This window comes from Montipora capricornis, chromosome 11 (genome assembly GCF_036669925.1).
Source record: "Montipora capricornis isolate CH-2021 chromosome 11, ASM3666992v2, whole genome shotgun sequence".
Taxonomy (NCBI): domain Eukaryota; kingdom Metazoa; phylum Cnidaria; class Anthozoa; order Scleractinia; family Acroporidae; genus Montipora; species Montipora capricornis.
In genome coordinates this window covers 35,806,214-35,833,713 of record NC_090893.1, presented here as the reverse complement: position 1 = coordinate 35,833,713, position 27,500 = coordinate 35,806,214, and the positions used below count along the sequence as shown (strand labels likewise).

The 27,500-nt window shown below is 39.0% G+C and overlaps 2 protein-coding genes across 2 annotated transcripts in view; one reads left to right on the top strand and one right to left on the bottom strand.

Annotated features, from left to right (window-relative positions):
• Positions 1–212, bottom strand: part of LOC138023673 (adrenodoxin-like protein 1, mitochondrial) — an 18,562-nt gene extending 18,350 nt beyond the window's left edge. The window contains exon 1 of the mRNA XM_068870716.1: positions 1–212. This exon is cut by the window's left edge and continues 30 nt beyond it. Coding sequence (XP_068726817.1) covers positions 1–88 — 88 coding nt within the window. The 5' untranslated portion in view covers positions 89–212.
• Positions 213–251: 39 nt separating this feature from the next.
• Positions 252–21,544, top strand: LOC138023688 (splicing regulatory glutamine/lysine-rich protein 1-like). Its single transcript, XM_068870728.1, has 15 exons — positions 252–495; positions 4,702–4,841; positions 6,130–6,245; positions 6,814–6,855; positions 7,397–7,516; positions 8,824–8,912; positions 12,175–12,261; positions 13,085–13,215; positions 14,180–14,234; positions 15,832–15,903; positions 16,731–16,805; positions 17,549–17,623; positions 18,869–19,348; positions 20,123–20,220; positions 20,900–21,544. The coding sequence occupies exons 1-15, from the start codon at positions 362–364 to the stop codon at positions 21,208–21,210; spliced, it is 2,025 nt and encodes a 674-aa protein (XP_068726829.1). The 5' UTR covers positions 252–361; the 3' UTR covers positions 21,211–21,544.
• Positions 21,545–27,500: the final 5,956 nt, after the last annotated feature.

Sequence of the window (27,500 nt, the reverse complement as noted above, 5' to 3'; positions counted from 1 at the left end):
TAGCGGTATTGAATGATATCAAGGCCTTCGATGGCAAGATACCCTTTACTCGTGTCCATAACAGTAAACTTCTTTGAAGCAGCGTCATGATGGTATTCGGTCATCTCACAAAACATTACTTTGACACTGACCATTCATTCATCATTCTACATCAGTTTGGTTCAAATTATTATTTGTTCACCAAACCGCCATATTGAAAATGGAGAAGGGACTGGGCATAAGTTTTTGAGTGTAACCAGGCCTTGAGTTTTGAAGCGCATCTCGTTCCTTGCAATGCACATGGCCGTCAGTCACATTGATGGTTAATTCACGGGCATTATTTTCTTTCCTTTCATTCCAGTAATCATCGCTTACCATTAAAATGACTACAGGAACAGAAAAACCCATTACGCGGGTTATTCAGGTGACAAATATTGCGCAGAATGCCACAGTTGATCAAATGAAGACCTTGTTTGGTTTTCTAGGAGAAATCGAGGAAATGCATCTCTTTCCCGAGTAAGTTTTCGCTTCTTTTATACTTGAAATTTATTAGTTTTTATTACCAGCAGTAATAGAAGAGTGGGCAGAGCTCCGGGTTTGGAGGTCTGATGAAGAAAGTTCTGCTGTTTTAATTGCCCACTTTCGATATATTAAAAGTCAGTTCTTAAAACAAAAGGCATCATCACGACGCTCTGAAAACTCATAGAAATCCTTATACTTTTCTTTATTCCCCAGAGCCTTGAGATGATGCGTTTTGTTTAGGACTGAATTTTAATATATCGAAATTGGTCTATTGTATTAATGAATGGTTCGTACTTGTATGCATTTTTGAGCATGCAGCTAAAGAGCTGTCTGTTGTTCTTGAACACTGAGTAATAGTTCTGTAAGCAAGTATCGCTCAAGAATAGTCCAGACGTAGCCTGGTGTCAGGAGTGGGATTAAGGGAATCCCAGAAATCAAAATTGCATTGCCTGATCATGACAAAAAAGGTACATTCCAAAAGAGCAAAATAGGGGAGCATAGCAGATTGTCCTTAGAGGAGGCTTTCAGTGAGAATTGCATAGCTAGTAGCTAGGAGAATTCTCGCCATCTGATTGGCTAGCGAAGCAAGGTATCCAGTGTGGAATTGTGTCTTGAAAGCAAGGCTGACTGCTATTGCACCGTAAGAATGGGTAGCTTTACATAGCAACGCAAGCGGAAGTAGAAAAAAATTATGACTGTTTTCAAAAGCATTAATTATTCTCCGTTTACAGAGCAAAATCCTCACCAAAGGGAGAAAAGAGAAGATTTTCCTCGTTTTAATTTAAATTACATGTATGACTTCCTTGAAAGATTTTGTAAGAAGCCACTTACGCTTCAGTTCAGTTCAGTTCATTTTATTTAGCCACAATACATTACAAAGTACAACATGAAAAGAAATTCCTGGACCCCCTCGTTACATAAAAGAATATGAAACAGAAAGAGCTTACATGGATTGATGGACTACATAGACTGCTTAATTAAATTACTGGTATACATAACACAGAGTTTTCCTTATTTTATGCTAGTAACAAGAACAAGAAAGATAGAATGCTTAAATTAAATTACCTTACAGTGCATTTCACAAAACTTTTGACAGGCGATTTGCGAAGTTCGTTGTAAATTTCATAGTTCGCTTCGAACTTGGGAATTTCAATACGTAACTGTCAATCAAATGGCAAACTTTAAAACGAACTTGGGAATTTCAAGCCGAACTTCGTGGGAATGTGGCGAAGTAATTTCACCATTGCTCTTGGTTGTTGTTTTGAAATGAGTGCCTTCACCGTGCAAGGAAAGGCAATTCCAAGTTTTGTTCGGCAGAAAATTATTGAAAGCTGGTTAGAATGGAAAGGACCATCTCAAATAGGACAGGAAATGAGACAATGTTCCAATATTTGCCCAAAATGTCTCGTCGCCTGCATGCAGCCGCAGCATAACGCAAGATCTTGGTTTATATTCTTTCAAGAAATTCAGCGTTATTCCAAAGGAATCACTGACTCTTGAAAATGAAAATATACATGTACTTTACCAGTATTTAACAGCTTGCGCGGACAACGCATTTTTGATGAGTGTTGAGTGCTCATTCCCACGAAGTTCAGTGCGAAATTCCCAAGTTCGTTTCGAAGTTCGCCATTTGATTGACAGTTACGTAATGAAATTCTCAGATTCGAAGCGAACTTATAAAATTTGCAACGAACTTCGCAAATTGCCTGTCAAAAGTTTTGTGAAATGCACTGTAATACCCTGGCCAAATTTTGTCTTGATGTGATTACCCAACTGTACCTAAGAACAGAATATGTTCATTTGTTTGGAAAAAGGAGAAACTATTTTGAGCCTCCTTAAGCCAAAAGCACGACACAATCGAGTAAAGATGAAAATCTTCATTTGCATGTTGTATGAAAACTTGTCAGATACATTTACCATGCACATGAACTGACGCAAATCGTGCAACCATTATTTTCAAACACGAAGTATTGTAAAGTGAAGAGGCAGTGGATTGAAACGAGCCGGCGCAGACTGTCAGGCTTGCGCGTGTTTGTCCCGGGGAGAGGGGGGATGTTGAAGTTTCGATTTGATCGGCGCATAATGCAACTGCCTTACCAGGCAGCCTCACTTTATTTAAAGCAACCAATCATGATTTACCAATACGAACAATAATGTGATGGGAGCACCGTTGAAAAAAATCACAACTTTGTAAATTTGAGATCGCTTTCTCAAGGCATTACATTCTCTTTGCTTAATTAAAATCAACGATCAATAACGCTTATTATCAGGGTAAAGAAAGCTTCAGGTTTTAAGTTTTAAGTCAAGCGAGCATGTTCAAGTCGATTGTGAAGAGAGCCGTTTTGTACATGATCGCAACAGATTATTCATTGATCCTTTGAGGAAAGGAGCGACAGGAACTGTGTGCATACATGTATTTCGTCAACAGCACTACTTGCACTTGATATCCGACTTGCTTTTTCGACAGATGTACAACACACAAGTGCGCTTTGCTTGTCTGATTTATTTCTCGAGAGATCAGTCAAGCATGAGGCTCATTTTTCTCGACTCGAAACTTGAAAGACGCAACTCATGAGTTGTGAAACTCGACTCGGGACTCGATTCTCGAGTCAAGTTTTGGGACTCGCGAGTGACTCTCAACTTACCTTTGAGCGGTACTGTAGCTTAGTGACAGCAGAGTTGTACTTCAAAACATTATAAAGGTGTGCTTGAGTGTTTTTGTCAGTCTTCACCCTCTATCTTGGACTGTATTTTACTTCAACACATTTTCAAAATGAAGCCAAACTACATGTAAGTGTTTTAAACTCTTGACACAGATTCCACCTCGACCTCCCCATTAACTCCTCTGCCTCTTTCACTGTATTCATAACCAGAGCTACATGTATGCCATTGGCAAACTCGGCATCCGATCAGGGGCGTAGCCAGGATTTTTCAAAAGGGGGGGTGGGGTTTGGTATGATGTAATCTGAAGCCTTTTCTGTGCTTTCTGTGAGTTAATATACCACACCTAAGTTGGTACTGTATATATCAAACGTTCTCTTAGCTTTTCAGTCTCAGGTTGGATCGGGTTGAGAATCATTCTGTTGAGATTCTTTGCTACTAGTGATGTCAGTGATTGATTGACAAAAAAATGAAAATAATCATTACCGTAGTTATTCGGTTATAAGGCGCACGGTTTTTTCAAGAAAAATCTGTCTTTGGGTGGCGAGTTAGTGCTAAAATTGGGGTGCGTCTTATAGCCAAGTATTTTCGCGCAACAAAATCTTAAGATCACAATTTGAGAAGAACTTGCAGTTTAAACAACACGAGAAAAGGACACTAGTTGTCAATTTAAAAAAAAGAATAGCGCTTTTAGAGACCTTTAACACTAAACGACGTCAAGAGAAAAGTAAACAAACGGAAATTTGCATACATGCTTAATAGCACGTGCTCAGTAACGTGATACCAATGAACACAACACAATCGGTTGAACCTTGTTTCGAATTCCGAGAATCGTGTTTGTCGCTCGCATGAAAAGTTTCCTCTCTGAACAAACAGTGTGGAGATAAAACATACCTTCTTCGTTCATCCAGCCTTTCTTGTGCACTGAAGGTTGCATCCTTGGTGGCGTGTTGATATTCAGCTGTCGAACACCTTTGAATATGACTTTCGGTGGGAGTTTATCGCCGTTCGCTTTCGCTTGACGTCTGAAGTCTGAACTCTGACTATTTATTATGTCGGAAGGTTCAAATAAAAGTGTATGCGTTGTATGTTATGATTTTCAGGTGTCAACTTTTAGCTTTTGTTTTTGCGTATATCATTAAACGTGTGACTTTTTCACTTTGTTTACGTTAACAAAAAGAGTTCGCATGCCAATTGTGTAAGGATAGTTGTTCTCAAATTCATCACATCCTTTTGATAACTCTCAATTTTCGGGTGCGTCTTATAACCGAGTATTTTCGCGTAATTTTCAGTTTGAGAACTTAGCTTGATTAAATTGCAAAGTTTGGGGTGCATCTTATAACCGAGTGCGCCTTATAACCGAATAACTACGGTAGTTACGAATTTGAATGTAAGTTATGAAAGCTGCTAGAATTAAGGTCAGAGACAAGCAAATCAAAATTGTCATTTTTACAAAGGGAACAAGGAGGAGGACTTAAGGACAGAAACTTACATGTAACGTAATAACATTTTTTTGTTTTATTTTACTTTTTTCTTCAGAGATCCTATGGTTCACCTGGGTACAGCCACACGTGTTTGCTTTGTCAAGTTTACAGACCCTTCCAGTGTACATGTAGCACAACATCTGACAAACACAGTGTTTATTGACAGAGCTCTGATAGTTGTTCCAGTACAAGATGGTGAGCATAGATTCAGATAATGGCATATAAAAACTTGTTTGTCTACCATCATTATAATGGTGTTGAAGATGCATTGCTTCAACACAAATTAACAATTTTTTCTTATTTCGGAATAATAAGCGTGTGTTTTGATGTGTCCTGAGAGTACATTTTCAAGGCCAGTTCCTTCCCTCTGTCATTTCAATGTAGTACATGTAGTAATGAGGTGTTACAAATGATACAAGGCTTTTACAATGTACATGTACATTTGTATGTCAAATTATGTTGTGTTTTTGTCTCCTATTCCTTTTGTCTCCTGTTCATTTTTCTACTTCACCACTTTCTGAGCAGCTGAGGAAATCTCAGACTCGCCTTATAGTGTAAGTACAAATGTGTGTAGCGTACATTTTATGTTACTGCAGTAAGTACGGGGAATCTGAGATGATGTACAGTATAATAATAATATAGTGATTTAATTTCATCAATCTTCATCTTCACACCTCAAAAGCCTAAGGACGCCCCTTCCCCCCCCCCCCCCTTCCTCCCATTGACCCATTGACGAATAAAATCGTCTGGTGTTAGACAAGAGTAAAATCTACATGTACACATGTACATGTCAGTCCACTCTTAGGGGTCAATGGGTTAAAAACAATTTCTAATATAAAACAATAACGGTACAGTTAAATGTAATATACCACAATGATGTAATTATTGTACGTGGAAAATCTAGGCCTGTTATTAGAAGTTCAAGTATATATACATGACTGTACATGTATATGTACTGTAGTATCCAAACAGGCCTAAGTTATACTGTATGTTATCCCAAACACAAAGCAAGGAAGTACATGCAGTTTGACAACTGTTACTAAAGATATGGGTATATTATCATCATGATTGGAGTTGTCCTATGTACAGTGTATTACATGTACCTATTGAGCTCTCTTGTCTATTATCAAGAGCCTAATCTTACAAAATTTATGTACTTGGGATTGGAAAAGGACTTTAACCCATTGACCCCTAATTACTGCTCCCCCCCCCTCCCCCACAGATGACTAAAGTTACCTCCCATTAGACAGTAAAATCTGTTCAGTCTCACTCCCAGGATTCAATGGGTTAATGTAGTATTGTTTAACCCATCTTATTTTGGACATTAATTTTGTACCCAATAATAACATTGATTGCTTCTTTAGAACATGGTGTATTTTTTTCTGTCAACCCTTAGTTTATTACTACATGTACCTGTAGGATAGTAATGTGAGGAGATTGTATCATGTTGTAAGAAGAAGGATTTGTTTGCATTAATTAACAGGAACAATACCAGATGAATCTCAAGCAGTTCAGTTGGCAGCACCTGCAAGTGCTGTTGCTGGAGGATTTACTGGATCATCAGGAGGCCTTCTACCCACCCCACCCATACCAGCTCAGGTATGATCACATGGCCTGTTTGCCTACAAGGAAAATCTATTGGCTACAGTTAATAATAAAGCAAATTGACCAAGGTCAAATCTTCTGGCACAGTGTAACGTCTGAATTTTGAATTATAATTAAATAATAAATTTGAAAGAGGAAAAAAAATCTTCTGGTTTACATGTACAGTAGTCAGGTGTACACTGTACAGTCATGTACATGTAATATGTCATTCCAAGTGTGGCTGATATGCTTTCTGATCTGCCATTGCAAAACAAAACATGTTTCGACATACTCATGTCATCTTCAGTTGCAAATGAAGATGACATGAGTATGTCGAAACATGTTTTGTAAATTGAAAACGATCGTTTCTTTTTTTTGAGAGTTATTGTTACTCTGCTATCTTTACGTCCGCTATCAAAAGAATCTTGAATTAAGGTAATCCTAACAAAGGAGCTTGCACCCTTAGTGCAACAGAGAATTATCGATTTGTGAACGTGCAAAAAAACAGACATGCATTTTTCTACTACATGTACACATGTACTCCTCTTCTTACAAAAATGTCTTTTCTAATTTTTCTTCTTAGGTCCCCATTGTGCCCAGTGTAGTTTCCACTGTGATTCCTGGGGTAAGTAACAGGTCTTATTTACTTACACAAATGTTGCACTGTAAAGTTTTTTCATTTTGAATAAATAAAATAAGTGCTATAATTGTATCTTCAGGTCCCATATTACACAGTTATCAATCTGATTCTCTCTCATCAGGAACCAATGTTAACACATGACAGCTTTATTTTTAGTCTCTAGTCTGTCGTATTAAATTGATAAATCCAGTTGATATAGTGTACAGACCAACTTCACAGTCTGTAAATTTTCAGCATAACATTTCTTAACTAAGCTTTCCTTTTGAATCACTGGATTTGAAACTCATGCTCTACTCTGTGGCAAGATTTCCTCAGTAGTTTGCCTTGCTGAATTTTACCGAAATGAAACAAAGTGATTAGAATTATTAATCTTCTGCCACTGAGCAGATTTGCCTTTAGTGGTCTGGAATACCTCTTCAACATTATGGTTCCTTCCTCTCAATAGGTTTTTTATCACTGGACGTGGTGTATACTTGAGTTGGATTTTTTCATATTCTCCTTTGTCTTCTTCTTACTTGTGTTTTAGTTGGCCACCGCGCTTACAGTGCCAGCACCCTTACCAGCTCCGCCACCACTGACCAATGTGGACCCTAGCAAAATTGATGAAATAAGAAGAACTGTTTATGTTGGAAACTTGGATACCACGGTAAGAATGCTTCAAAGAGGAAATGCGAAATAGACATTTGTTTTGCTTAGTGCCTAACAGCAAATGCCTAACAGCAAATGGCGGAACAATGCTTAGCACAAAGTAAATAACAAATTATCTTATTTCAGTTTACCATAATTATTTTTGTGATGTACACATGTATAAGGCAACCTTTCCTCACCATAGAGTAAGCTCAAAAACTTAACTCACCCTTGACTAATACATGGCTCATAGAGAGTCATAACTGCATACATGTAACAACATGGTAATTGAGTTTGTTGTGATTTTAGTAAAATTAAAACAAACTAGTTCTGTGACATACATGTATGTGTACCTCTTAAAGACCAGTTTTAAATGGCAACATCAAGCGAAAAAGTGAGTGGATTATAGAGACCATTTTTAGGTATTTACATTCGTAACTTTTTGTGTAAGTGGAGACTTCAACTCTACATGACCGTAACAAACTATCACTTCCAATCACATTCCATTGATTTCACATTGTACCCTGGTGCAATGCCCTGTTGTCACTAAACTCTGTACATTATTTTTCAACTTGGTTTTTGATCATTTAATTAAGATCATGCATTTCACTCAGGGACTACACGGAAAGTTTTTTAGCTTTTTCCCTCACACTTTTTTCTTCTATCGATGCCTGCGTACCTCTGCAGAAATAAAAATAGGTCAGTTTCAATACTAGAAGGTGTGATTTGATTATAATTAACTTTTTTTTTGGCTTAATAAAGAGTTTTATGTGGGAATATGTCACAAAAACCAGCTTTTTGATGCAATCATGCATGTGCGATAGTTATACATGTAAGTTACATTGCACCTCCGGTTGAAAGGTACATGTTTGGTCTAAACCTTCATTGTAATTGTAATAATAATAATAATAATAATAATAATAATTTTATTATCATTATTGCATTACCACATGTTTTAAAGAAACTTCTCTGTATTCTGTACATGTACCTTATCATGATCATCATCATTGTCATTTTCATTTGCTTTGTGCACTGGTTAATCTTATATTATACCAATATACTTTCTGAGCAAGTCTTAACCCATGATGAAAGGACCCTTATAATTTATCTCCTTACTCTAGAAATGTATTACTTTCCTCAGCATCCTTGCTCTTCCTAGTGCCTCGTTTATTAGCAATAATATTGTTGTTGTTTTTGGTGGTGGTATTGACTATTGCTCTCCTTTCTTATAATTTTTTTGTAAGTAATGTCTTTCCACTAACAAATTGGATTACATGCAGATTTGTGGTGAATGAAAATTATTCCTCTTCATTTTCTGTATAACAGCTTTCTGCTGAACAACTCATGGCATTTTTCTCTGGCTGTGGTGAGATCCGTTACGTTAGAATGTCAGGAGATGAGACTCAGCCCACCAGGTAATGTTATAATAATATTGCAATTAAGAAAATTAATAGTTTTAAAAAAAAGGTAATGTTATTACATGTATGAATAGTTATATATTATTATTTATTATTTATCATTTTTAACCCATTGACTCCCAGGGGTTCCCCATTGACGAGTACAATCATCTGGCATTAGACAGAGTGAAATCAGTTTGGGCATCAAAGGGTTAACTGTTTTGGTTAAAATAATTTACTTAACTTTTATCAAACCATCTGAATCTGGCTGACGTTTCAAAACTTCTCTTGACTGCAATAACGATATACTCCCTGCTTTGTTTTGTCTTTGCATCTACATTTTTATGGAGCAGAGATCACCTCTGTGGCATAGTGACCAGTGAGAGCACTCGCCTCTCACTGATGTGGCCCGAGTTTGATTCCCAGATTTGGGGTCATAATATTTATGTGGGTTGCGTTTGTTGGTTCTCTACTCTGCTTCGAGAGGTTTTTCCAAAGGGAGTGGGAACTCTGGTTTTCCCTCCTCAAAAATCAACCTATGATTTGATATGTCTTGATTTGATTTGTTTCCATACAATGTCCCCAATTAGTACCACAGCACTAAATACACTTGACACTTAAAAAAAGTTCATGTTCTTCTTGACATTTTACTAATTTTATGTGGTTTGCAGTGCTCGAACTTAATGGTAGTCCAAAGTAAAAAATTCCGAAAACGAGTAATTTTCTTCCCAACTAGACCGCCGGACGAGTAAAGTAATCACTCTGAGAAATATATGTATTTTTTTCGTGCCAAAAAGTGCTAAAAGCCTCGAAACAAACTAAGAATTGGCAAAAAGCAAATGTTTCAAAAACAAACAATCAAAAAGTGCTAGGCATTCTCTTACCGAATAAAAGTCTGGGTTCTACTTGAAACGAAGCGCACTGGGGGATTCAATATGGCGGATTTTCATTTTGAAGGTAAGTACTTCATGTAAGACTTTTTCCCCCTCTGAAGGTCTGATTGTAATCGTATCTATTTTTCTTTGGTGAGTTATAACGTGAGAAAAAGTATGTCGAAACAGAAACAAGGACAAGGCTCACGGTAAGGATAAATACAAATGGGTGAGGTTTGACTGAAAGGAAAACAAAATGTTTTGCGAGTTTTGTAGAGAATTTCCGAAAATAGCAAAAACATGCAATACTCCCTGAGGATCAAAAAGAATAATTTCCAAACGGAAAGCCGAAAAGCACATGAGGCAAGTAAAGGACATGCTTTGAGCTCATCCAGACGTCCTACACGACTAAAACCCTGCCTGGATGAGTGTAAGAATTCCAAAGGTCCAAAGGTCGCCCGGTGTTGTAAATATCTTTTCGCCAATGCTATCAAATGTTATAATATACAGTGTACTTTCGTTCTGATCTCTTTTCATTCACTGGAAACTCCCAGGAAATAAGGAATAAACATGCAGCTTTTCTCAGCAAGGAAATCTCAATTTTGGCGCCATCTTTGACCACATGGTATTTTCCATGAAACAATTGCAGGCTCAATCTGATGTATCTCACCACTGGTATGGTTGTTAGCAAGTCGTTTAGCAAAGAGCAAACGGTGACTCGTGGTCTCAGCTGATAATGTGGGGTTAGTTACAAGGTGTTTCGCCACCTCCAGCAAAAAGGAAAACAAGTGCAGCAGAACCTGCTGTTTAAGAACTGGAAAAACACAAAATCTTGATAGCATACATGTATAAAAGGAAGACACTAGACAGGAATCATAACCTTGTAAGCTACATTCAAGTACATTTTGCCGTGGCAGATATGGACCACTGTAAACTGGGTTCCCACAGTGCAAATAACGTAATAGACCAGAGTCTAAATTTGTAATTTCTGAGAAGAGTGTAAAATAAAACATGAACGCTCAAGTAATTTTATCAACCATTTTCTATACTTCCGCATTTTTGCCCAGGCAATTCAAAATTTGTCTGGGCAAGTATACACCATAAGACATACTTGCCTGGCTGATACCTGCCATCTGTATTTCTCAGTTATAGCAAGCTGATCTAATTTTCCAAGGACAGCTCTGTATCATTCCCATGAGTCTGCACCAAAAGATTGAAGGAGCTCACACAGAAAGCTAAAGTTCCCTGTGAAAGGCCAGATACACTGAGTATTGGCCAGGAATGAATAGCGTTAGTCTGTGGGAATTTTAATATGTTGGGGTGATTCCTTAGTAATAGAATTTGTCACTTCCAATGAAACTTTGCACTGTGTTGTAACAAGTTAAGGAGATGATAAAACACTGGCCATAGATTTCTGCTGATTTTTTCACTACTCCATGAAGACAGCGTTCTCAGCAAATATAATTATGAAATAAAAAATGGGGGTCAATGTACTCTTTCAAGAGAAAATAGCCATTCCTTGATGGATTATACTCGGCATCAAGGAAAATCCGCCATTTTCTCAATGTGCGCAGTAGCGCACACCAATGACACAAGAAATTATGCGCAATAGGGTTGCGCAATGCAAAACCAGGGAATAACCGTAATCAGAAAATTACATTCCATTTACATGTACGTCTCAATAGTTCAAGGAATTAGCTGCCACCTATTTGTAGGAAGTCATTGCACCTGGCTACCCCTAAAGCAATGGCAAAGTTGAAAATGCTTTGTTAAGAAACCAAAAAATCTAATCAAGTCAAGAAAGCAGGAAAAGGTGTTTTTTCCTTACTTAATTGGAAAAAACGCCTTGTCAGAAGGAATGGAATGCATGTAAGCCTCCCTGGCTTTGTGATGCTGCCCTGTTCCCTGAGAAAGGAAAAGGGAAAGGAAAGGAATTTTGTTTAAGTTTCCAATGTTCTAGCACTGGAGCACTAATTGCAGAGACACTGTAAACTGAAATCAACAAGTTAATGCAAATCAAATCAAACATATGTTGGTTTTTGAGGAGAGGGGAAACGCATCAATAATTATTGGTTTTAAGTTGTGCCTGCTTTGCTGTAAAGCACATTTCACTTGATCTCATCATAGTACATGTTTCCCACAAGCTAATATACATGTAAGCTTCCATGTTTGTCAATATTTTATACTGCCCATGTATTGGATTTTTTATATCTCTTATACCCTGGCTAGCACATTGCACACTTTCCACAACTGTTGTTATGTACTGAGGTCCCTGATACAGGATCTGTAAAAGGACATCTGAAGGCTTTTAACCAGTGTGAAATTCTTGTTGGAGGTTTTGTGTACAAGCAAAGCAACATGAGTAAAGGTGTTATTGATACTAAATTATTAATATTATTATTTTCAAGGTTTGCTTTCGTTGAGTTTTCTGAGCCCAGTGCAGTGAATACCGCCTTGCAGTACAATGGAGCAATTTTTGGTGGCAGACCTCTCAAGTAAGGATTCTTTTCAGTATACAATTTACTCTATGCACAAAACAGTAGTAAAGTGAATATCAAGAAAGGAATAAGTGGAGAAAAAATTAATGTTGATTGATTCCTTTATCTTTTTCTTTGCACCTAACCGTGCTGTGCTTTACCGTGACGAGCATGAACAAAAAAAGAGACCACATCGCCCACCATTGAGGTGTAGCGTCAAATCCATGGATTGCATCAATGTGTGATTTTGGTTTGTCCTCCTCTTATCACTGACAGCTTGTTTTTTCCTCTGGCTATTCCTGGTTTCCTCTCTCCAGATTCCATCAAGGAGAGGGCATATAAATCCCTGATAAAACCACACTTAGAATGTGCTAGTAGTGTATGGGACCCATACCTCATTAAGTACATTCTTGGTTTAGAGAAGGGACTGAACAGCACCGATCAGCACTATGGGTAAAGTCTTGTTACTCAAGGTCCCCGGGAGAAGTTACGAAGTTACTTAATGAGCTGGATTGGGTGCCCCTTCAGAGGCCTTGATTAAATGCAAGGAACCTTTTACAATCATTATGTACATGTAGAAGGCCATAAATAAGAAGCTGTGACTTGAGAGCTGGCCAGTCCATTTGAAGGGGAAAACCTTTGTGGATTATAATTATAGATGTACGATGTAAATGTAGATCAATGCTGGACAGATACATTGTATCAAAGACGCTTTGCACAGTCTCTGATTATGTGTAAGTTGTGTAACCTTCTTTCTAAAAAAAATTATCTTGTACTTACAGAGTGTTTCTGGTTCACATTTTTCAAAGTGCATAGACAAACTGTACTTATCATTTTCCAGAGTCAACCATTCCAAAAATGCTATTGTTAAGCCGTCATCAAAATCATCAGACAAGGACAGAAAAGATGTTGATAAAGCCATGCGACGTGTGAAAGAAGCCTCGTCCATCATTGAAGATGAAATTGATCCAGGTATGACTTTTTTCTGTAAAACGTTTTTCTTTATTTTGGGAAGGTAGGGATTCTCTAGTGGTTTTGCAATTACCGGTAGTAACTTGAATCTACATGTACATGCAAACGACTTACAGTAATTAAAGTGTACAATGTAGGGTTATTGCAATCTACTTCTTGCACTATGTAGGAATAGCGTGAAACTGTTATTTTATGCAAAACTTGGTCACAAATTGACGGGAAAACGTTTTTTACGACCTGTGTTGTTTTTTGATGTTGAAATACAACGAGCCCTTCAGATGAAGTATTTAGGCGTCATTGGATTACTCGAAGTTTGTCATATATTGAGTGCTGTGAAACCGCGAACAAACGACACTAATTAAATGGGTGCATTGTAATAAGCCTTTTCCGAATTCATGTCTGCCTCCTCTTGAAAGCGAGTCTAAGTACGAAGTTTTTCTTATGTAAATTAGTTTTCATTCATATGGAAAGTAGAACTATTTACCATAACAAAAACTTCGCACTTAGACTTGCTTTGAAGAGGAGGCAGACGTGAACTCGGAAATGGCCTATTCAAAGCAAATTGCTGGTTTTCACTCACGTGATCAACAGCCATGTTTTTCAACGAAAACAAAAGGAAGCGTTTACATAATAATAGAGTTAAATTCCCGGAGGATGTGGTCGGGGCACCAACATGGCCGCCTTTTCTTTGTTTAGGACACCAACATGGCGGTCGTGACGTCATGTGAAAACCGAGAATAAACGCTTCCAGCAATAAGAAAAAGCTTGTGAGCAAGTCTGAAAATGTTGCACGATGATGATAAGGCATTCACTACATGTGTAAAACAAAACAAGTCAATCTGGAAGGTATGTCACGTACCTTTCAGGGTGAAAGAGAAATTCGTACTAAAATTGCATATAAAAGTTTTATATGCAGTTTTATTAAGAAGCTTTCTATGCCACTTATTGTAGTTTTTTTTTTCAGCGGACAGGTCAAGATCCCGCTCCCGGTCGAGGTCACGACAAAGATCCACATCAAGGTAAAGTATGGACTGGTTGAAGCAGTTCCTTTAGAGTTGCTTAGCCAGCCAGTAGCTTGCAGTGCCGGCATGTTTTTAGGGAGCATGACATATCGTTTTACTACGTGTGACAATTCACTAAGCCGCCGCACTGAAATCCCGGAGCTTCTTCTTCGAGGGTTTGAATTGGCAGGCAAGCATTTTGCGAAGAAGTTGTCTTCATAGAGTGTTTTCGCACAGGTGACCGTGCAGCAGCCATAATTTATTTGTATAGGTAATCAAATGATTTCGAGTAAAATTTTCAAAGGCTAACAAAATTGCACTAGCCCGCAGAGCGAGTGCAACTTTTGGTCTTTGAAAATTTTACAAGTGCTCATTTATTCCAAATTGCATGAGAAAAAAGGGCGATCGGTTCAAAGCTTTCATTATCCACTTGTTTGTGCTTTCCGTTGTAGTCTTTGTTTTGCAGATTCCTTCAAACTTTCAATGAAAACATTGCCATCCTCGCGTTGTTGCCAAATCTGTCCGCCATTTTGTCAATTCAGCTTGCGCCAACCAGTGCTCGCATTTGATTGGCTATCTGCGAACTTCTTTTTTCATTGACCAATCAGAATGCTTACTTTTTTACCTATTTTTACATCCAGTTACCTTTTTTCTGCATTGTTACCGAAAAACTGCACTTCTCGCTGCCAATCAAATTGCAGAAATGAAGCCGTGCGAAAGCCGTGCGAAGGCCATTACGCCCCATTTTCCCATCATTGATTTTGGGGTAAGGGGTGGTCTCATTTTTCCATTTCATCTGTCCAAGTTTGTAGTTGTTACTGGAATGGTTCTGCGCGTGTATGAGCAGTTTGTATTTACAATATTATCTTGATGTCGTGAAAGCAAAACCGTGGTAATTAGCCATATGTGTAATCCTATACCTGTTAAACTGGAATGAGCGAGGAAGAGCACATTGCAAGGTGCATGAATAAATTTCAAGTTAACAGAATGCAAAGGGTTCAAAACACAGCTGCTCGACTAGTCACTAGTTCATCCAAGTACGATCACATCACCCCTTTGTTACAGCAACTTCACTGGCTTCCGGTTTCGTATCCCGTTGTTTTCAAAATTTTACTCCTTGTCTACAAAGCTCGTCATGGACTGTGCCCTGGGCATGTCTCTGAACTATTGCAGGAGAGAAAATCATCTCGAGTGTTGCCATCAAGTTCTCTTGGACTCCTAGCAACACCAACATCAAGAACAAAAACATGGAGATAGAGCATTCTCAGTCTGTGCACCAAAATTGTGGAATGGTCTGCCTATCCACGTCAGAAATGTTGGAACACTGCCTTTATTTGAAAAGAATCTAAAAACATATTTATTTTCTATATTTATTGACAGTTATTGTGTTCATTTTAAAATTAGTTTTTAATTAATTTTCTTATACTTATTGTGAAGCGCCATGAGCGTTTTTTTTGATACGTCTTTGGCCGACTGCAATAAACACATCCAGGGAAATTACTCCAAATCAGAACTCCTAACACATTCATCTCTTTTGTGCAAAGTGCACAAAAGCATATGGCTGAAAATGTCATAACTGCTCGTTGTTAAATAACTGAAGTTCAATGATTGGCAGGTCCAGAAGACGCAAATCTCGTTCAAGGTCAGGTTCTCGCAAAAGGCGGTCACGCACTCGCTCACCTTCCAGGTCAGCATTAATTTTAGTAAATTTTGTATAGTGCGAGTTTCAATTGAGTGTCGTAAAACCAAAACCAAAGTAATTACTTTGGCCAATCAGAAAGGACGGAGACAATCCAGTAGACCAATCAAAACTCGAAGTAATTACACGTAGCCGAAACAAAGCGCGGGAAAATGTGCAAGCGCGAGCCACGATTGGTTTTGGTTTCACTTCTGATTGGTTGAAAAATGGCGCGAGAACCTTGAACCAATCACTGAGTGAAGTAAATGCAAAACCAAAGCAATTCGCTAATTACTTTGGACACTCAATTGAAAACCGCTCCATCAAATCTATTGACGCAATCATACTAAAGTGAAAAAACCTGTCCCTCTGTTCACTGCACATATTCACTGCACGTATGCACCTTAATGTCCTTTATGGCATTTTTTCATTGATTTCTTGAAAATTTAATACATTCCTCTTGCTCTTTAGACGAAGTATTCAGCATTCATTGCATTAAATTCTTCCAGCGATTCTAAATTCACTGATTCAAACAAAACAAGCGACGGATAAAACGGATGAATTGTGACATAAATTAAATGCGGTCAGCAAGCACTAAGTACCAGAAGATGTATGCGAGCAAATCAGAAATGTTGCGCTATATTTGTTAGGCAACTTGGGTAATCTCCAGGGGATCAGTAAGGTATTTGTCTTTGGCTAATCTCCAAAAACACAGCAAAAGAAAGAAAAAAATCAGGACACGGAAGACGTGCGTGAATTCTTGCAAGGCTCACGACACGTGACAGAACTTGTCGTAATATCAAGTTTTAATAACTGGAATTCGTATATTTGCATAGGTCAGCAAAACGCAGATCTCGCTCCATGTCAGGTTCTCGGAGAAAAAGGCGGTCACGCTCACGCTCGCCTTCCAGGTCAGTTAATGTTAAACTTGTTGGGCTGCTGTATGGAGGGTTGTCCAATACACCGACATAATGAGATTCATGGCATTTCATAATAGACATCACAAAGTGTCTCCCAACCTTAATCCTTAAAAAATATTAACAGTTTTGCGAGACATAAAGAGCGGGACACTTTGTGACACTTTGTGATGTCTATTTTGACGTACCAGGAATCTCATTACAATCTCATTATGTCGGTTTATTGGACATGTATGGGATGCTTTCTTTTCTCGTGAAAAAAAAGTAATTTGGTGCATTAGAGGAAATGGAAAACATAGTATAAGGAAATGGAATTGGATAAAATATGAAAATGAACACGGAAAGGTAGGTTGCGGTTTTGACTTTCTGGTTGGAGTTAGATGAGGTTAGGTTCTGGTTACTTGATTGTTACGTCTAGTAAAGAATTAGCCCAGGTTTTAACTACAATCCTGGACGAAATTGCTCGCACGATTCCAACCTGTTCATCTACACCTAAAAGAAACCCTATTTCATGAAGCTGCTGTTATGTTTTAGGCTTCCCCTCCTGGAAGATTTTCAGTTGTTGAGATATGATGGGTTATTTGCACCTCTTTCCGAGCTTCATCTTGTTGGGTGTGGCGGTGTGGGGGAAGCAGGCCGTTTTGGCCTTCCTTTTGAGTTATTGTCCAAACTTTGAAAAATTCAAGTCTTTGTGTCAAGGAGTTTAGTTTGGGCAACATAGTTTCTTTTTGTTTCAGAGACAGATTTAGGGACAGGCGACGTAGATCTCGCTCATCTTCAAGGCATAGGAATTATCGACGATCTCGGAGCAGGTATAGTGAAATGGATAAAGATGGTCTACTACAGAAATGAATAACCTTGAATTAGCATTTTACAACCAGCTACAAGTCCACTCCCCTATTGTCCGTTTTTGACTTTCCGTAGCCTGCGTAGCAAGTGTTCCTGTTCGACAGAAGAGCTTCGAAACGATTTTCCGCAAACTGGCCGCGCGGAAGTTGGGGCTTCCGCGCGGCCAGCTTGCGGAAAATCGTTTCCAAGCTCTTCTGTCGAACAGGAACACTTGCTACGCAGGCTAGCCTTCCCGTGGTTCAAATCAGTTTCAACACTTTCAAGAAACTTTACCTGTAATAAGGATTGACTCTTCAATACTGTACCGCCAAACAGCTATGTTAAGGTATTTATAGAAGACGCGATCGTTATGGTGACTTAATGGGTCACCATGGCAACGAGAGAGCCAATTTAAATCCACCCAATATTTTGCCTTTAAATAAGTACGACTCCAAAACGAACTGTATCACCGTCATTTTTATTGCTGGAAAGTGAGAACCAGGTTTAGTTGAAACTCTCCGCACAAGCAAAAATAATATTCTCTTGAACAGATTTAGAGCTGCCTCAACAGTCACCGCAAAGAATTTTGCTGAGAGTTTCTATCTTAGCCAGCTGATTACCTTCCATCAATATAAAGGCGGAGGTCACCGAGTTCGTTTTGAGATAAACGCGTTTGAAGACAAAATAAAGGATCAGGAATGTGGCGTACGTAAAAATAATCTTACGCCATAACCGGTATTTCATATGTTGTTCCAAAAGACCGTCTCTTGAAATTGGTTTGAGGCTACCTTATTACTAAAATTGGGAATTAGATTCGTGTCTGGACTACAGATTGTTGAAACATTAGACTTGACATTTCCTTCTTGCTGTTCTACAGCTCACTACTGAAATAATCAAGATGGTTAAACCGACTCTTTGGCCGCAAAAATAAGGTCATTTTCGGAGTTGCCATGCCACTACTGCTTTACTTTTGTTCAATTGCATGATATCGAGCGATTCAGGCAGATTTAAATGAAATGCAGTGGGTACATATAGAGGTCGTCTTCAATCTCCCACAGCTGTGGTATCGTGTTGTTATCTAGACCATGCGACTAGGCAAGCAAATAATTGTTAGCCAATCTAAACTGACTTTTTCACGAGATAAGGTGAAGTTGGCAAATAACTGCAATACGACTCTTGGAATTCGAAACTCACTGAATTCCTCTCTAATTAATTGATGTGCTCGACAGGGAAAGGAGGAGACCTCGGCGTTCAAGGTCAAGGGAGCGAAAGTCTCGATCACGTGACAGGTCCAAAGAAAGAAAAAAGTCCGTTTCACCGGAGAGGTCTCCGTCGAAAGAAAGGAAACCAGCCAAGGATACTTCGGAGGATAAAGACGGAGAAAAAGAGAAGAACAGAGAGAAATCGGAAGAGAGGACAGAAACAGAGAAAAGGAGATCTAAGGATAAAGACAGAGCCAAAGAAAAGGAATTGGAAAAAGAAAAAGAACGCGAAAGAAAAAGGGAGAAGGAAAAACAAAAAGAAAAGGAAAGAGAAAGAGAAAGAGAAAGGGAAAGGGAAAGGGAACGAGAGAAACGCGAAAGAGAAAAGGAGAGGCAAAGGGAAGAGGAACGAGAAAGAAAACGACAAAGGGAACAGGAGCGTGAAAAAGAGCGAGACCGAGGCAGAGCAAGATCAAGGAGTGCATCATTGTCACCATCACCTAAAAGGTGAGTTGATGAGCACCAAGGAATTTCCTGTTAATACTTGTAGATCCTCGCAATGCTTAAAAAAGAGCATCTTTTCTACTCGGCCTAACTGTCACTAACCGCACTCGCTATGCTGTTAGCAGTGTGTTACTCGCCTCAGACTGAGACCGAACCTCTTGATATCTTGCAAGTGGTTGGAAAAGTCCTCTAAAACAAAGTCAAACTGTAATGTTTGGAATCGAGGTATTCGAAAGTGACAAAATAGCAAATCGCTGATAACGAATTGCAGTACTTGAAACACGTATGTTCAATCTTGTCTGCAAAGCAATCTTCGCAGTCTTAAGGAGTGGCTCCAAAACAACAGACCGTGTTGTCAGACTTAATCGGAAGAACAGAGCGAATTCGTTTTTTCTTGCGAGACTCAAGGCTCGCTTAGTCGTCTCAAAAGTGTAAAGAATCTTTTGTGCCAGCTATTCGTCATTCTGGTAAACTAAACCGGGCAAGGGGGAAGTGAGGGTTCTTGCTTTCGTCGGATGAGGAACGAGTAGTTCTTTTGTAGCAGCAAATAGCAAACCTAAGGGATTTAAACGCCAGGGAAGGTTCTTTCGCAACAACAGGCGTACACTCACCTAACCAACTAAGTAAGGTTATGTACAAAATAAACAAAGAAATGAAATAATAGTATTAATAACAACAATAGTAATGTTAATTTGAAAGCCAGTAAATCTATTGTTAACTAATAAATTGTCTTCAGCATTTAGAATCCTTCTTTTTTTGTCCCATGTTTATCCGTAGACATCATAAGAGAAAAAAGGAACGGAAAGCCAGAGAGAAAAAGTACAGCAGCTCACAGAGCGCGGATGAAGAAAGCGACAAAGAAAGAAACTTTCCAGGTAATCAAGTTGATAATTTGCATGCAACAAAGCGGATGTTTTGGGCTGGAAAATGAAAATCGCTTCGCAGACTAAAGCATTGATTGCTATAGGCCACTTCGGAAAACACCATAATAATCTTTGTTTGTCCCCCAAATTTTGCATAAGCATTGTTTTTGTTTTCTCTCGGGACCATTGTAAGTCCCAAGAGAAACTGGAAACAATGCTTATGCAAAATTTGGGGCGACAAACAAAGATTATTATGGTATTTTCCGAAGTGGCCTATTATACACCTTATTCCAAAATGGCCGCTGATTTATGCGGATACAAATTGGCCCTTGTTGCCTCGTTCAAGATAAAATATTCTTTTGAATTTTAAGCTTAACAACGAGGCATCAAGGGCTTATTTGAATAAAAACAAAAGAATATTTAAATGGGGGCCATTTTGGAATAAGGTGTATGAAAAATTACGTATGAAAAATTACGTTAGATTCCCACCCCCTCCCCAACTCAATGTTGGTAACGAAAAAAGTAATTTTTGGCAGTAAAAGAAACCAACATTGTTAGGGGAAGGAGGTTAGATGGACAGATTAAGGGGGAGGGGGGGGGGGGGGATTGGTCCAAAAGGGCCAAGTGTCTCAACATCGTTTTGTCGCTTATTGAAGATGTATGGTTAAGTGATCATCTGTTTTGTCGACAGAGAGCGATGAAGAAAGAGAGAAAACGAAGAAGAGTAAACGACATGGTAGCGCAGAACTGGAGGATAGTGGAGACTCAGATTACGAAAGGAGTAAGAAAAAAAAGAAAAAGTATACAGAGGACGACGACATTGACGAGGACATGTCTGACGAAGAAAAACACGGCGGTGAGCAACGGGAGGAACGAGATGAAAGACACAGGGAAGATAGAAGCGATCGAGATGACCGAGAAGACAGAAGATCAAAGAAAAAATCACGGAGCTACAAAAAGAAACCTGTCAGTGCTGAGGATTATGATAGCGACAGTCACTGAGATTTTGAGTGGAAGTTTTACTTACGAATTCACATTTAAAGTAAACCTTGAAATTTTGAGCAGAAAATGTGTGCTTAACAGTGTTGTTTGGTGATTTGGGTTGCCCCGTACACCAGTGATATTCGAAAAGCATGGACAGTTGTTGTAGTTCATCATGGTAGGTTTTAGCAAAGTGTTATTTACCGCCCTTTTAGGGATCATCGGAGCACGAGAAACCAAACCAGTGGTCTTGTTTTTGGAACGGCCCACAACAAGTCTGCCAATTCCTGTGATACCCGATGGCGAAGGCAGAACAAAACGAAACCGTTGATTAAAGGTTCCCATGTTTCTGAAAGATGCAGTATCTTTTGAAAGTTACGTAACCACGTAATTGTTGTTTTACAGCGGTTACCAATAACACGCGACCTATCCACCTATCGTGGATTGACGTCCACCAATAGGCAACTGTACCCGACTCTTTTGAGTCGGGTACGGTTGCCTATTGGTGGACGTCAATCCAAAAAAGCCGTTAAAAGTGTTATCTGCTGACAGCTGGTAATTTTTATTAAAACTGATTTCCAAGCCAGTTTATCTAAAAGAAAGGGTATCGTATTTTTAAATGAAAGTTTTCAAATTGTTGCACGTGATAATTTGCAAAATCAGCGATGCCTGTAAGTCTAGCGCGTGTAGAGAAATTTAATTTGTTTAATTTAAAAGTGTCCTTTTCTTTTTGCATGATTTTCCTCGGAACTTAATTTATACAACTTTTAAATTCTCTCAACTAAGTAAAATTCTCAGTTTCTTGCCTAGTCGCCTTGGAAACGTGTAAGGATTCAAAATCTTAACCGCTTTTCTTTGATTGACGTCCAGCAAAACGCAACTTTATCAGACTCTTTTGAAGGCGATAGGTCGCGTGTTATTGGTAACCGCTATAACAATGATTTTCTTTACAACTAAAGGTTGATCGTGTTTAATGCACGTCATGCAACTTGTCTCGCAACACCATTGCAAAGACAAGTTGCACGAATCATTGCGAGACCAGTTGCAGAAACCGTTGCGGAAAGTAGAATTGAGTTCCACTTTTCGCAACAGTTGCAATGAGTTTTTTAAGCATTGCGCAGTGTAACATCTGTCCTGCAACTTGTGTCACAACGGTTTGCGGCACAAACCAATGAAAATTTTCCGTTACCTCACGTGATCATCGAAATAAGACAAGTTGCCTGAAACGTTGCTCAGTGTTAACACCCGCAAAACTTGTTTCGTAATGAGAGAACGTTTGTTGGAAGACAAGTTGCACGAAAAATTGCACAGTATCAGCTCCTTAAGTGGAATTTGATCGTAGTCATCAAGAAAACCATTGCGTTCTCTCGTTTTTTCCCCAGTATATTTTTCTTCTGTTTCATTCCCTCCGCTCCGTCCTTTAGCTTTAGCTTTCATATTCCCTCCCCAATTTTTTTTCCACATCCCTTCCTTCTTTTCATTCCTTTTGTTCCCTTCCATTATCCTGTATTCTTTTTTAGCATTGATATCTTGATACCACTCGCTCCTGGAAGTGCCACATTTTTGCTGCGTAATTAAACCGGTCCTGTATTCCACGAATAAATTGATAGATAATTGCGGTGGAACCCCGCCTTACGGCCACTTCGGTAATACGGTCACCTCGTTACTGCATAGGCAGCCCAAGTTCGCGTCACTAGAGAGCGTGTAATAATTACTAGTGGGAAGATGACCTTTGAGTGCAAGCGGTATTGGGTTACAGGCAGCCGTTGAGAATTTTAATTCGTTATAAGACTTTGTATGGGAACTAAAATACCCGTCGATTATGAAGCCTAAAAAAACGCTCAATTTAACGTTCATTCAGTAAAATGAATAAAACTGACTCACCTCTGGTGTATTCTTGTGCGTTTTGGTGCTTATTTTACCGTTTCGGGCATTACGTGAAAATGACGTTGATTTCAGTGTGAGCATGGCCAACAAAAATATAAGGATTTGTATGAGAATCACGGTCCGCCGCCCCGGTAAGGGTCAGTTTGTTATCAACGGTCGAAGCCGTTGCCACTTTGGTAATAAAGCACCGCCTTCGAACGCTGTTTTGTTGCAATATTCACTGCCTGACGTTGCTCGCGGGACTGCTATTGCGTTGATGGTGTGTTGAGGTGAAACGTTCAATCTTTGTCAAATGATTCTGACGTGAAATTGTGACCGTGGGAATATTTTATCCAGGAATATTTGACTCAAATTGGACGTATACAAAACATGGACCACCCCTGTGGACCACCCCTTATTTTGTAAAGTTACCAGTAGAGAATACCACAGACGAAAGAGAGAAGCGATACTTGCACTTATCTGGACAATTTAAGCTGGAGCCCATGACAACGATCTATGTCACGGCATTTAACATCTGTATAGACTACGATCTATACAGACTACCTAAATGAACATGAATAAAGGAAAGGCTGGCAACTTATTTCTAGCTTACCACACATCTCGCCGATAAAATCAAACTTTTCCGGCATCAGTCACGCTCAAACTCCGGCGATGGCCACACGGATAAATTTACTTCTCTGTGACCAAGTTTCAAGGTCCAGCGAGCATCCATTTCTTAGAAACAGAGAAAAATATTCAAATTTTCAAAATCCTTTGAGGCGGACGTATACAAAACATAGACCCCAGGTCCATGGACCACCCCTGTGGACCAGGTCCATGGAGCCCTTCATGGACCCGGTCCATGGACTACCCCTGTGGACCATCCCTCATTTTGTAAACTCAATACGTTTTACAAGCAGAAAATTCTTTAGACGAAAGAGAGAAGTGATCCAGGCACTTATCTGGAAAATTTACGCAGGAGTCCATGACTAGGAGCGAACAACTCTCATACTAAGTCTACGTCACGGTATTTTTACAGACCAGGAGCCCATGTACTATCTATTTTTAGACTAATTTTTCTGCAAAAAGACAATAGACCTTTTCGGCTTGTACATTTTGTTTTCCCAATACAGATCAGGCATATTCATGCTTGCATGCCCTCATTTTAATGAACAAAACAAAAGACCAAACCTCCTGAGTATTATCACATGATCTGTATTGGGAAAACAAAATGTACAAGCCGAAAAGGTATATTGCGGTTTGGTGACGCTATGACGTCAAGTTAGTTTCTTGTGATTGGTCATCGGACTCCTGCAGGAGTCTCATTAGCGGGAAATTCAATCTAAAAATAAATCGATTTAAGCAGTATCCTGTTATAGACACTTAAACCACCTATTGGTGGCTCCAAAGGGCTTCGTCTATAAACCGCGTTTCAAATATAAGTTCATTACATTCATCGAATCCTTCACCGGAACAAATGACCCCAACAAATTAACCTGCAACTCCCAACTGAGTGGCTTCAAAGCTCAGAAGGCAGAGCGTTCGTTCAACCGGCATCGCAGAGGTCATGGGTTGGAATCCCGTTAAAGCCACCTGAATTTTTGAGGTGTTTATAATTAGAGACAATTGCTTAAATTGTCCAGATAAATGTGAAGATCACCTCCCTCTTTCGTCTAAAGATCTTTGTTCTTGTAACTTTGCAAAATGAGGACCAAACGCAGAACCAAACCTACCCCCACAGGGGTAGCCCATGGACCGAGTCCATGAAGGGGTCCATTGACCGGGTTCATAGGGGTGGTCCATGTTTTGTATACGTCCCTTCGAGGCTCTCTTACAGCGAATTTTGACACGGCTGGTCAACCGTTCACTTATTTTCTCTCACCGTATCGAGGCTCAAGTGAACGGTTGACCACCCCGGCCACCCCTTTAATACGGCCAATATTTTCAGGCTCGTTGATGACCGTATAAACGGGGTTCCACTGTATAATTCATGGCTGTATCTTGCAAGATAAAAATTCTACAAGTGAAACAACTTTCATGTATCATGCCAAAGAATTTGATTCCCCGTGACATGTTTCAAACTGAGTTTGTACATGGCATTGATTTTATCCAACTTAGTTCCCGTCCACACTTATCCGTATTCGTTTGATTTAACGCAACTTTTTTTCTCCGTTATCAAATGTATTCGCGTCCACACGTAGCGTTTTCGTTTCGCCCGTCCACACGTATACGATGAATCGATTTTGTCCGTCCATACGTACACGTGAAAATGGCGTTTTCAAAAAGTTCCACGATACGTGTGGACGGAAACCGTATCCGTAAAGAAAAAGTTGCGTTTTCAAACGAAAACGGATAAGTGTGGAGGGGGCCTTAATTATTGCACGTTCCTATGAAAATTACGGCCGTTCAAAAATTGCATCAGTACTTACTTTCACACCTCTCAATATTATTGCAAAACACGTTGAAATTTAATTACATTGTTGTTCGAGTTACGAAGTGTGCAAGGGTTTCACTTACATTTCTATTGTTATTGTGTTACCGTTAAATTTGATAAGTTGAGTTGCAGTACTTTGAAATAAAAAAAATTACCGTAGGGAATGTAGGAATGACCTACAATGACCTACAATGACCTACAATGATCTACAATGAGCTACAATGACCTACAATGATCTACAATGACCTACAAAGAGTTACAATGACGTACAGTGATCTTCAATGACCTACAATGATCTACAATGACCTACAATCCCGGGTTGGGGGAGGTACTTAATGGGGATGTGCGGCCAGCCAGGGTATGTTTTCGGGATTTTTGTCTTAAACTGGGTATCGAATTTATAATTTTTTGTCTTAATCAGGGTATCGATTTATCAATTTTTGTCTTAATTAAACTGGATATCTTTTCTTGGACTATATTACTAGTGTTATGATAGCCCTTTACTAAACCCTAAAAAAGGCGTTCAGTGCTTAATGTAAACTACGTTACTCGTTACTCTGTTGATCGAGCTGTAAATAGTTTTGTGATTGCCAATGGATTAAATAAGAAAGAGTTTCGATATCCATTATTGTCTTACACAGGGTATGGTTTCGGGTTAAATGTCTTAAACAGGTTAGGAAAACCAGGGATAATCTCTATTTTTTCCTGCTCTAATTAAGATTTTACCGTTGCCAAGCAAGGCCTTGATATTTGTACATTTTCATTTTAGCTTTAAAACAATGGAAAACCAAGCAAGGGTCTTTTCGCAGTTGTTTCTGCCTTCAAAGCCATGTGCGTAATTGCTGTCGTCATTTGGGCTGTCATGCAATGGACTAAAAGCGTTGCGTGACAACGCACAATGGATTTTTTTCCCGCTCACCAAATTCTTCACCCTGATCCTCTTTTGTCTTTCTCTTTGATTGTAAGTCATTTAAGTAGGCCATCGCAGCTTATTGTAGGTCATTCCTTGTTTTAGTAACTATGGCTCCTTCACAGGAACAAAAACTGACCTGCTCCCAACTACGACCAGCGTTGCTGAGGCCTGGGGGGGACTCCCATATGGAACCCCCCCCCCCCTCGGACGCTGAGGTCATGGGTTCAAATTCCCCTGGAGCCGGCTTGACTATTCCAGAGGTGGGGGTAGGGGGTGAAGCGTACTATAGCTGATGAAAGAACCCAAACCTTCACAAATGCTAACCTTAGGCCTAAACATTATCTAAATGATAGTGTTTCGGCTTAAGGTTAACATTTTTGTGAAGGTTATGGAGAGAGACTTCATAACGTGAATCATTTTTCCTTGGCCTCAAGGAGACTTTATGGACTTATTATCATGTAACAGTTGACAGTTCTAAATATAATCTCAGACAAGATAAATACCAGTTCAAAATTAGATATGAAAGAACTAATATTTTAAAATTTCCTTATTTCTTTTGAGTAACGAAATCATGGAACTCTTTGCCTCTACATTTTAAAAAAAGTGAATCTTTAAAATAATTCAAGGATCTGTTAAACTTCTATCTACACCAGAAGGATATTTCTATTCTCTTAATTTATCTTTCTTACTAGTTTAATAATTAATTTTATTTCTAGTTTATTATTGTACATAATTCCCAGTTTTCTATATATTTTAAGATTTCATTAGATGTTTAATTCTTACTTATTGTAACTTGAGGTATAAACCCTTCCATGAGGGAAGTATTTCCAGCAAAGGGTTCTCCTGTCAATACTTGTAGTATTTTGTATCGCCAAACTATTAAAGAATTATAAAGGAGACAATTCCAGGCAAGATCAAGGGACTCCTCACCAAGAACAAGGGATTGGTCATTCTCTAGTTCTTATTTCTTACTTCATCAAACTCTGTCTGCATTCCTGAGCAAATAAATAGCGTGGGGTTTCAAAACTAAACAGTCAAAAGCCATAAATAATACTATAAGTCACATTTTGAGGGGGGAGAAAACAGAAATTATTTCAT

Coding starts and splice junctions, on each gene's coding strand:
- LOC138023688 (XM_068870728.1), top strand. CDS start 362: ATGACTACAGGAACAGAAAAACCCATTACGCGGGTTATTCAGGTGACA. Junction 496..4,701: donor GAAATGCATCTCTTTCCCGA/GTAAGTTTTCGC, acceptor TTTTTTCTTCAG/AGATCCTATGGTTCACCTGG. Junction 4,842..6,129: donor AGTTGTTCCAGTACAAGATG/GTGAGCATAGAT, acceptor ATTAATTAACAG/GAACAATACCAGATGAATCT.